This window comes from Cyphomyrmex costatus, unplaced genomic scaffold, assembly GCF_001594065.2.
Source record: "Cyphomyrmex costatus isolate MS0001 unplaced genomic scaffold, Ccosl1.0 scaffold70, whole genome shotgun sequence".
NCBI classification, from domain to species: Eukaryota; Metazoa; Arthropoda; class Insecta; order Hymenoptera; family Formicidae; genus Cyphomyrmex; species Cyphomyrmex costatus.
The window spans coordinates 967,218-979,128 of record NW_017280267.1 but is presented as its reverse complement, the minus strand read 5'-3'; the positions used below and the strand labels follow the sequence as shown (position 1 = coordinate 979,128).

At 35.8% G+C, this 11,911-nt stretch overlaps 1 protein-coding gene across 1 annotated transcript in view; it reads left to right on the top strand.

The window, feature by feature from the left end:
• LOC108780362 (agrin) overlaps window positions 1-9,933 on the top strand; it is a 23,431-nt gene extending 13,498 nt beyond the window's left edge. Inside the window, exons 2-9 of the mRNA XM_018548040.1 lie at window positions 2,512-2,628; window positions 3,264-3,573; window positions 4,655-4,798; window positions 5,219-5,383; window positions 6,192-6,356; window positions 6,498-6,620; window positions 7,387-7,563; window positions 8,873-9,933. Coding sequence (XP_018403542.1) covers window positions 2,512-2,628; window positions 3,264-3,573; window positions 4,655-4,798; window positions 5,219-5,383; window positions 6,192-6,356; window positions 6,498-6,620; window positions 7,387-7,563; window positions 8,873-9,104 — 1,433 coding nt within the window. The 3' untranslated portion in view covers window positions 9,105-9,933. The remainder of the gene's footprint in view (window positions 1-2,511; window positions 2,629-3,263; window positions 3,574-4,654; window positions 4,799-5,218; window positions 5,384-6,191; window positions 6,357-6,497; window positions 6,621-7,386; window positions 7,564-8,872) is intronic.
• The last annotated feature ends 1,978 nt before the right edge of the window (window positions 9,934-11,911 follow it).

Sequence of the window (11,911 nt, the reverse complement as noted above, 5' to 3'; positions counted from 1 at the left end):
GTTATTTACGGCTGATGAGGACTCTGTGAAGTCGAAACGTTCCGTATATCTCAGTGTTAATATATATTATAATAAATTTATATATATATATATATATATAACAACCAGTATAGCTCAATTGACCTGGGAGGTTTATTATTTTTTAATTTTTAATCTATATATTGAAGAGCGGTTCTGTTTTGTATTGTGTAGCTTTAGTTTGTTATATTGATTTTTTTCTTTCTTTCTCATGTTGTTGGATTTAAACTCTATTTTGCAACGCATCTCGCTTCTATTTCGTTCATTTTGTTTCCTCTTCGTTAATTTTGTTAATTTTGTTATTTCATTTTATTATTATCATAAATACTATATCTCCAATGTTCTTAGAAGGTTCATTTTAGAACCGAATGAACGCTCTCTCTCTCTCCTCCTCCTCCTCCTCTTTCCCCTACTTTTTCCACCGTTTCTCTCACCGCACCTTAAATATCACTTCTACATGGCCTACGTACTTCTGCTCATGTAGAATATCCCATTAACGATTTAATATACCGCTTTGTACCCTCGCATATTATAGTACCGTGAAAGAGACGATGTACTAAGTAATGTACAGCAGTTTTTACTTCTCATTTCAAAAAACCGCAATACCACGCGGTAATGTACTCGGCTTTCGTTATTTTCATTTTTCATTAATGATCTAAGTTTTAATTAGTGATTACTTATAGGACCTATATATGGTACAACTCCCGTCTTTTCTTTGTAACGTTTTACAGCCGTAAGGTTTCATAAGCGAGAAGCGTGTTCGGCACATAACGAGAATTATCGTTACGGAATAAATGTTACGCGTGTTCGCGCGCGATAAATATTCTTCCCGCCTTCGAGATAGTTTAATAATCGTTTACCTTAAATATGCATTTCATAAACCATCACGTCGCGATCGGCTCGCTGTGCGATTGTGTCAGGGCTGATCTTATCCAATGTATCGTGTATTAATTTAAGTGATCGTTCCGTCGGTATGAGAATTCTTCATTAAGAGACCTGTATGGTTGTATGTATTTGATATTATGGTTAAATCATGGATATGATTTAACTCATGTTGCTTCCTCATGACAGTCAGAATCTCAGAAAAATCACGATCAATCTGAATCTTTTATTATAAATTTGGCATGTTATACAAACTAATGAATCTGATTGGTCGTATGACACTTCCCCGAGATTTTGACTGTCATCTTACATGCACCCTCATTTACTTCATTTAGACAGGAACCTATTTGTTTTTTTGCTAACTCTATTTCTTTATCCCTGTTCCGATTGCGTTATATATATGCTTAAACATTATATTTACCAAGGTTACAATTATATCATTACAATAATAGGCATTCTCTTAATACGTGAGGTATGTGATAACGCAAAGTTAGATTATACCGTGATGATGCATAACAAAACAAAGCACCTAACAGTAAATGTTACACTTTTTCCTTCTTCTTTAATCAGAGTACCGTTGACGCTTAAACTTTACTTTTTTAACAGTACACGAGCATACTCTTTAAAACACGGTGTATTAATAAACTATAAGTAGGAAGGCGCACAATTTAGTGAAATATCGTACATTCTGTGATCGTCCCGCGATGGCGATGAGATATGTCATTAAGATATAATTATCTTTGATTGCGGTTTGAATGGTATTACTAATACCAATCGTGCTTTAAGTGTAATCGTTTTATATGCACAATATGTATTCTCCTTGTTAATATCGGCATAATTTCTCTAACGTTGCACACAGCTAAATATTTATTCTTTAGTATATAACGTTGGGTCCTCTACGTCCATCTTTACTTTTAGAACAGCTGCTTTTCTTAACGGTACGAAATTTGCAATATTGCTGCAAGTTTTATGCTGTTGACGTTCCTTTACATCGCTTCCCATTTTTACACGGATTATTTAAAAGACATCTTTTACACATGTTTTAGACATTACGACATCTAAAAGACGTCTTTTAGATATTTTATGCAACATAAATGTTATCTGGGTAATTCCATATATTTTCGTCGCACGTTGTAAATGCAAATTTTTTTACTCACTATCATATAATTCTTTTCTCTATTTATTCTATTTGTTATTTCAATTATATTAAGATCTAGATAAACAATATTATTGGTGATGTCTCCCCTGAAAAAAATCGTGTCACAAATAACAAAATTATGTAATTAAAATATGTAACTCACACGTAACGGATTGTTCTAAATTATTTTTTAAAATTATGTAATTTGAAAAATCACACGACCTAATATGCTTTTCTTCTTCTATTTCTATCATTTAATTATTTAAAATTTGATAACTAAACTATAAAATCATATGATAGAGATATAATTATTTTTAATATCTTGTGATTTTTCAATTAAAAAATCACGTACTGACTTGGACAATCCGTTATATGATTTAGGTACTTGTTTTAATATTACATGATTTCGTAATGTAATTGTGACGTGATTTTTGTATGTCAATAAAGCTTCTACGAATTTCTTTTTCGCGCAGATTACGTGTCCAGTGCGTGTCCCAGGATATGTCCGCCGAGTGGCGAACCCGTTTGCGGTAGCGACGGTGTCATATACGCGTCGCAGTGTGAAATGCGGAAGAAGATGTGCGGAAAGGGTAAGGCGCTTTTAATTATAATAGTTATTACAGTAACACACACGCGCTCTGCTTAGCTCGCCCCGCGAGAGAGATTACAGTTTCCTTTTCCCTCTCCGAGACACTGTTCGCTGGAGGTATATCGCGGTATAACTCTGTACGATTTCGTTATCCCGTTTTGTATATATTAACCGACCGTAAGAATAAGGCGCGTAGGCCTATTAGTAGCGATTTATCGAGGAATATAACCGCGGCGGGCGCGCACTTCAATTACAATTGCGGAAATAATGCGACCTTTATTCGCCGATCTTCCTAATGCGCGCGATATTATCGTGCTCCACGGCGTAAACGGTTGCGATAAAGAGATTCCTATTCGTATTCTTTTTCTATCGACGATAACAGCCTATGCCTATATGGTAACGAGGATCCGTTCGTTCGTTTGTATAATAGATGGCCACGATAACTTCTACGTGGCTGCAAAACGAATCGCGATTTCCTACAGCGTCGAAACGAACTATTTATGCGTCAGGGTATCAGATATTATTTGTTCGTTATAGACGACGAGGTCACGTGTATATACGCGAGGATCTCGTTTCGCTTAACGACTGCGCAAAATTTATTTACGTATCTCATTATTTCGCCGTCGTACGGTCTAGGCATTACCGTGGCCACGGAGAAGACGGCTTGCCTGAGGTCATCCGGTAGCAAGTGCGAGCATCGCTGTCCGGGCGATCAAGATCCGGTATGCGGCACCGATGGGCGTACCTACCTGAACAAGTGTATGCTCAGGGTAGAGATCTGCCGAGTCGGAATCGAGCTGTCTCATCTTGGGCCCTGCAATAATATTTCGGCTCACAGGGAGAACTGTCCAGTCTCGTGCGATTACGCGCCGCTCGACGGACCGGTTTGCGGAAGCGATGGAAACGTTTACAAGTCCACGTGTCAGATGAAGCTGCTCACTTGCGGGTACGTCGAAGGTCGTCCTCAATTACAGTTACGAACGACGGAGCTACGTGGATCGGAGAATTTTTTAAACTATGAAAATTATGCTCAAAACGCGCCTCCGAGTATAGCAAACGTATGCCAACATTAGCAAATTTCATACACAAGACATACTTATTAGGTTGTTCGGAAAAAAGGTCGTTTCAAATTTTCTAGCTGAAAATAGTATATTATATACATTTAAACAAATTAACGATTATACTACTCGATATAAAGCAAAGCTGAAGCTTTAAGAATCTGATGATTTCTTAATTGCGGTGTATGATAACTTTTAACGGAGTTATAAATAATCCAAATCAAAATGTTCCTTTACTTGATTCGCGAATAACTCAGGAACATTTTAAACAAAATAATTCTGTAGGAAAAGCTTCATGCTTTCACGATAGATAATTTTCGCAAATTTTTTTTTGGTCACATGAAAGACCGACACAGTGAAAAAAAATTTTTATCTTTCTCAGCTCGTAGTTTTTTTATATAATAAAGGTTACTAAAGTCACAGAAACTCAAAAAAATATAGTAACCTTTCGAAAGTAGGGATTTTAAAGCTTTAAAACCCTTTTTTTAATAACTTAAATTTCGTTTATTTTTTACGAAGATGATATAATACAATTTTAAGCTAGAAAATTGAAACGAATTTTCCGAACAACCTAATAATTATTCATATTGAATGTAGTCATTATTTAGCGAATGTGTGCCGAGTTGGTGTATTCATTGGCCATATCATCTGGAGGTGCCTTTAGTCTTTGCATTTGTCTAAAATTGTTCGGAATTATTTTTTTCTCATGCGATATAAAGTCAGATCTTTACATTCTCTAAGCATTTATGGTTATATTTATGTATCTACATCTCAACTATTATTTCTCCCACTTTTACATGGAAATATTTTATAAATACTGTAATTCACTATAGACGCCGTTGCAGTCGTCTATTTCTCATCGTAAAACATAAAACGCGCATTATTCTATGGGAAAAGAAGAGTTTATTCTTTAAGTTTAACATAAAACTAGTCTGGCCGCAAAACGATTTTGACTTTTCCGGTTCGCAGCCAAGGCGTCGTGCGTACGAATAAGAAGCACTGTCAAACCACAAGACATTGTCGTGAATCGTGCTGGCGTGGTGCCAAGCCTGCCTGCGGTAGCGACGGCATTTTGTACTCGAACACCTGCAAAATGCGGGCGAAAAATTGCGGGTAAGCAGCAAATCCTCAACGGATTCAACATACGACTGGGACCACGCAGAATCTTCCAACAAAACATTCATAAGCTCCACCCTTTCATCTCCGCTTCTTTCGTCTCAATGTTACTCCCCATAGGCACTTAATTATTCATGAATCACTCCCCGCGTGCTCTTTGTTATAACTCTTTGTCTGATTTGAAGAACACTCGAACAACTCATATCCTTCACCTCTTTTCACAGAAGATTGTTGTTCAAATATAAGATTTGTTAGAATGCGAAGCAACTTGCATAGCTTAACATTTCTCAATATTTGAATTTTCATTTTTACAATCCTGTCTAATATTACATTTTAGCACGTAAACTTCGTCGCGATTTTATTCGATACAAAGATTTCATTAAGCTCCAACGACATTTATTGGATTGTGCCTTTCAGCAAGCACGTCTTTGAAGTGCCGATGTCGTTCTGCGTATCTCGGGAACGGACATCCGGAAGCAACGCGTGTCCTTTGGATTGCAAAGACGAGCCGGAAGTATCGGTTTGCGGATCGGACGGAAACATATATAGAAACGAGTGCGAGATGCAAATGCTAAACTGTGGGTGCGTATATATTTGTCACCTACTCTCTGTATTGCTTCCTAATTGACTTCAAAGTGACACAATTGAAAAAATTAATAGTGAATTCGATTGCACGCACTAGCATGCACTGATGCATATTAAAGCCTTTATATACTGTGATTTAATCTAACAAATAAATGTAAATATATTTCAAATTATAAAACACATATTTTACTTAACAGCACAATAAAATCTATTAATGATTTCATGATTGAATTCGTTTTCATATTGTATTTATATTAAATATACATCTCTTTACGACGATTTATGACGTGTACGATGGCACCAATGCATACTGAGTGCATTCAATCAAATTCGCTGTAAGTTTTTTTTTTCAGAAAAGAGGAAAAATTGTTTTTCGACTATCATTTTTGTTTTATGATTTTTTAAACCACTCTTTAAAAAACCATTCTTTTTGAGTTGCGAATTAACGATTTTCTCTTTTTTTAAATAACTTTTTTGAGTTGTAATGATTTTTTAAAAATTATCCTTTTCAATTGTCATAATTTTTTATAAAGTTGTAATTTACTTTTAATGATTAAGAGAGTAATGTTTGTATTTAATTCATTTAATATTACATAATAACTTGAAAATTATTTTTTTTGTATCACTTTTGAAGTAAGGAAGAAATGTATGAATTATAAATATATTTAAGAGTCTCGTTAAATTGATGCAGTGGAAAACAAATAATCAAACTTATCAACAACACTCCTTTTTCAAAAAATTTTTGCTTATTTTCTTGTTATACTAATAATTGACGCTGAGTCTTTAGCCAAGTGTTAATCAACAGGCATGCAAGAAGAAAAATAACAGTAGTAGACTTTGAGAAGTGTCGATCCCGGCTAACAAAATGCATGAAGCAACAGCAGAGATGCGGAAGCGAAGTAGATCCGGTTTGCGGTAGTGACGCAAATACCTATCCAAATCAGTGCCATTTGAACGTAGCGATTTGCTTGTAAGTTTGATAATTTATGTCAGAAAAATATCGGTAAATTTGCCCTCCTGACGGATATGGCAAATATTCTATTATGAATTTATTAGAAACCAAGTCATCAACGAGACAAATTAATTTTCTCCGATACTTAATGCGTTTTAGAAAGGGCATTCAATCAGCTCATGTTGGCGAGTGCACGACCTTGAAAGAGATCGAACACTGCCCCGAAGACTGTGCTGAAGTACCCGAGGAACCAGTTTGTGGAAGCGACGGCAACGTTTATCGGTGATTAAGAGCGTTATTCGGATTCCAGAACGTCCGCCGCCGAAGATTTTAAAAACGCATGCACCTCAAACAGTCGTTCGACCAGAGGCCTCGGGCTGTTTTCAAAACTTCTCTTCGATAAATTGACGTTTCTTCTTCTTCTTACTCTTAGGGCACAAGACCTGTATCAATACATCTCTCTTATATGTTTCTAACGTGCACACTGTTTATTCAATTGACATTTATCTATTGAAATTGGGGAGATTTTATCAACATATATTGAAATCCGCGATAAGAGTGCAATGATAAACTTTTCTACGGGTTAAATCAAAATATTAAGGTTTATTTTCACAATTCACGGTTAATTCTTAACCGAGATTTAATTAATTTTTTTCTCTTTTTAATTCTATAATACAGTTGGAAACAGATATGAAATAAGTTAAACCTCGGTTAAGAGTTAATCATGAACTGGAAAACTGGACTTTAGATTCTTTTTTTTTTTTTCAAGATTAAGGAAAATTCGAACTGAATACGACATATAACAGCAGTAATTTAACAGTTAGACGGTTAAATCTATTTTACAATTGCGTAAACGTAGTTGTAAGTGATTGTAATTGTAAGAATTGATCAATCACAATCGAATATATTCTCTTCATATTCCACTTAATCAGGCAATTTTTACAACTACACCAGTTATAACTACGCTCATGACTTTCGTAGAGTAGGCATTGCTCTTTCAGAAAACAACGTCTGTGGATGTGTCATGTGTACATTTGTGTGCATTTAGATCTCTATGCTATCTACAACGTGAGACTTGCGGCCAGAGGGTAGTTCCAGTTCCAGCGCAACACTGCCGCACCACCGCGCTTTGCAACCAGATTTGCAGCGGGGAGCGTCAGTTTGTTTGCGGTTCCGATAATAAGCTTTATCGCAACGAGTGCGAAATGAAAAGGGACAATTGTGGGTAAGCCATGAAATGTCATATTTGCACATTTTATTAAAACGTAGTACTTTTGTTCGGAAAGTACACAATTAGTGAGTTTTAATTAATTAATCTCGGGCTAATTCTCAAGAGAGTCTTAAGAAGTGCATAATTGCATGAGAGAATTAACTCTTATAAAGCTTTGCTTACTCTTTGTAGTTTTTATTAAATATAATAGACGAGTATAATAGCAAATAAATTAGATCGTCGCTTGTGATGATGAAAATTATGGTAATATAAATAAAAATATTATCTTGATAAAGGTATTAGTTAATAGATTTTAATGTTTTATAGAATAAAGTCTATTAAAATTTCTCTCATTAATTGTGGATGAGTGTGAGTTAAAACAAACGCTTTAAATTACAATTTCATTTTTAAAGAGAATTTATTCGATTAGGTTTTCTACTGTCAAGAATTAAATTACTTTAGAACAATTTAGTCACGTTCCTTTCCTTTTATATTAATAATTAATTTCAAGATATAACTTTTGTTGTGGTTTAGCAGAAAAAACTGCCATGGAATAATTTTATTACTTTACTAGAAGTAAAAAGACTAATTATTCAAATTCAATTATTCAGAAACGTACTTCAAAGAATAGCACGTTTCGTGCCGCGCATATAATTTTCGTTGACCGCGATCGTGCTTCTTCCCGATATAATACTTTCCATAGACTTTCATTACGCCCGATCGCGCTATTGAAACACATCCGAGGAAGAGAAGATCATCTAAGAAACTGGTCCTTGAGAAACGGTTAATCCGAACCAGCATCGCGTGCATGTCCGATGAAAGTCCGTGAGTGATTCAGCGCCGGAGAGCCATTCCATTACATTTTCTTCATGAAAATAATAAACTACTTCTATCGCTCCGCGTTGCATACTAACAAGATGTTTTTAAACCTGCTGTTCAAATATGTGAAAGGAAAGTATCCTACTTCGGGAAAAGGTGAATCGAATACAATCGCGCGAAATTTCGAAAGTAGAAATTGTTGGTACCTCCGTGCGACCCATTTTCTCAAAGGAGTCATTTTCTATTTTCGACCGCTTTCTAATGCGCCCACTTCTAATGCATATTTACTCGATATATGTGTATTTACGCCAAATATATTCATATGTTTGAAAAATGATAGATGTGAAGAGGAGGCTATTGTGCTACATATCTGTTACGAACTCCCTGAACGATGTAATTACTTCCTAATGCCCCATATAAAATCTCTTTCAATAGTACAATTCAATTCTTTATATTAATAATATTATGATATTTCAAATAAAAAGAAAAAACACTTTGATTCCAGGAAACACGTATATGTGGTACCTATGAAGAGGTGTGTCCAGGGTTTCCTGTTTCGCGGCTGTCAGAAGATCTGTCCACCTTATTACGACCCGGTTTGCGGCACCGATGGCATGACGTACAGCAATGAGTGCTTCCTGGAGATCGAAAACTGCCGCAGCAGGAGTCTCGTGACGAAAAAATATCACGGAGTGTGTGGGCAGCCGACGGAGGAGCCGAAAAATTATCTCTATTAAGCTCGATCGAGCTGGCACGGTGACAAGAAGAAAGAGAGAGAGAGAGAAAGAGAGAGAGCGAGCGAGAAGAGGAAAATTGATCGACAGGATAATTTGGCTTGCATCTCTCAGATTTGAGAAGTGACCATTATCATACATTGATTCGTCACGAGTCTTGTATTTAAGTTTGCTCAGCTCATATTAACCAACTGCAAATATACGATGAATTCCATTCGAGTACGAGCGTAACGTTCGTGACTCTTGATGGACAGGCGCGACGTGATAAAGTATTTATTCACGTGAATTTCGGATACCCGATCCACCCCCCGTCGACGGTCCGAAATCCGTTGAATTTTTATGGGGAAAAACGCGCTCGAGGGAAAAACGAGCATCTTGCCAGTCGCAGTCCAGATTGTTATCGTTACTGCTATTTCTACGATAATATATATAGTACCGCGATTGCCGATCCCTTTTCTCAGACAACCGCGCGTTTCTGCAGATTCTAATCAACGTAGCGGAATTATGATTCGCAAACCGTTATTATACATGGCAGGTGACGAACAATATCGTCCGTAGATTTATTTTAAGGAATTATCTTTCTTTCCTTTTTCTTTTTTTTTTTTATGATCGGGAAAGGGTCGCCAGTCGCGCATCGATATAGTCCTTTCTTCGTACTTGATATAGATTCATTATTATTTATTATAGCATTAATTATTGCAAACGACGCAATTCCATTTTTTATAGATACGCTCGTCGTTCTAATTATGGCTATTATTATATGTCAACGCGGCGTTGTCAGAGCGTATTCTTATTTTAGAGTTTAATATTGTGCTATTACATATCTCCTTCCCGACATGTGATGTGTGTTCGTTTATTATTATAATTATTATCATTACAATCTTAATTTATTATCGAGTATGCGAGAATCCTTCTTTTGTATCGACACTAACACTATATACGCTTCCAATGTTAATAATAAATTATATAAATATATGTATATTTTTTAAAATATAAAAACTGCATAAGTTACATGCGTAATAATTAATTGTATCGAGAACATTTTATTTATTTATATGAAGTTCTATGACAAAATCCTATGACTTAATTTAGTCGAGTTCAATTTCTGGTGCAAAAAAGAACTTTATTTTATGTCTCGTTTCACTGATCAATAATGAGAGATTTTAGTAACATTGATAAAACCTACATTTTGTGGTTTACTGTTGATTCTGTTTTTCACGACTGATATTTAAAAAATTGTAGTAAGTTATTTTTATTTAGTCAAAAAACTTATTTTTTTATTTATATATATATCTAGTATAAAAATTGCATTAAATGAATTTTAATATATATGTGGCAGTTTAATTATAAAATCACAAAATAGATTATCTGTTTAAAAAATCGAAAATGAAAATCATTTAAATAAGGATTACAATTATAGCCGGTAAAAGCCGATAATTTCATATAATCCGCGTAAAAATACCGATAACTTTATAAATTTTTGAGTTTTTCACTAACCCTATAGTGAAAAACGCTAGTTTTATCGGTAATACAGGCAGTTACAATATCTTACGTGGAAATATGTCCGCGAATGAAGGTTCTTTTGTAGAATAATTACACCAATCGTTCTATCAAACAGAATCTATATTCCTGTCTCAAGTACAAAACTGTTCGCTGAGAAGAAGAAAGGAAGTAAGTGATATATAATTATTCAAAAATTGACAACAGAGAGAATGATCGGCATAGTTCTAGAGAACCATTCAGTCGCGGCGGACGCTTTTCCGTTCTTGCTATCAAATCGTATAATTTTAAAAGTATTACCGACTTTGACTGTGCATATGTATCCCTCTTTGATTGTTCCGCGAATTTAGACACCTCGTTTGTTCGTCGTACAGAGCAAAAAGGAGACCAAACTCAATAGATCGGTCATGTAAAAGATGGGCTCGAAACTTGGACCAGAATTCGTTCTAATGGCTCCAGCACACTGAACACGCTTGTCGCGCGGCAAAATGTGTAGCCAATGAACATGTTAGGAGCTGTAAGCTCATTGGCTACCGCGCTACATTTTGCCGCGCGGCAAGCGTTTTCGCGTCCAGTGTGAAGGGCGTCACATGGAGCGAAAATTACACCGGAACGGAACGGTGAGACCAATCACAATCGTAGAAAGGAAAGCAGAGTAATGATTGCAGAGTTCTGATTGGGCTCACTGTTCCGTTCCGTTGTAATTTTCTCTTCTTGTGACAGTACCCTTGCGTCTATTCTACAATGACCGTAAGCCACAAAAATTGACCAATCGTAATCAATTATTCTCCTCATATTCGATTACGATTGGTCAATTTTTACTTCTTACGATCATTGTAGAATAGGCTTTAAGCCCATTCTACAATGGGCAGTAGCAGTAGTGGATTAAGGAGTAGGCATAGAAATCGACCAATGATAGTTAATTATTATCCTCACATTCAACTATGATTTGTTGATTTCTACGCCTACTCCTTAATCCACTATTACTACGGCCCATTGTAGAATGGCCGCACACACCTTCCGTAACAGTAACCATAAAACGTAAGAATTAGCCAATCAGAATTAAGAATTCAAACGAATTCCCTACTGTGATTGGCTGATTCTTATGGTACGTCCGGATCTACAACAGAGTTTTAAGCTTTAAGCCATAAGAAATGGACGAATCGTAATCGATTATTTTCCTCGAATTCGACTGTAATTGATTAATTTCTTACAGCTTAAGGCTTAAAACACGTATTGTAGATCCGGGATTACGGAAGGTATGTGCGGCAGCCTAATAAAAGCCATGTAGATCCGGAGGTCTCTATCTG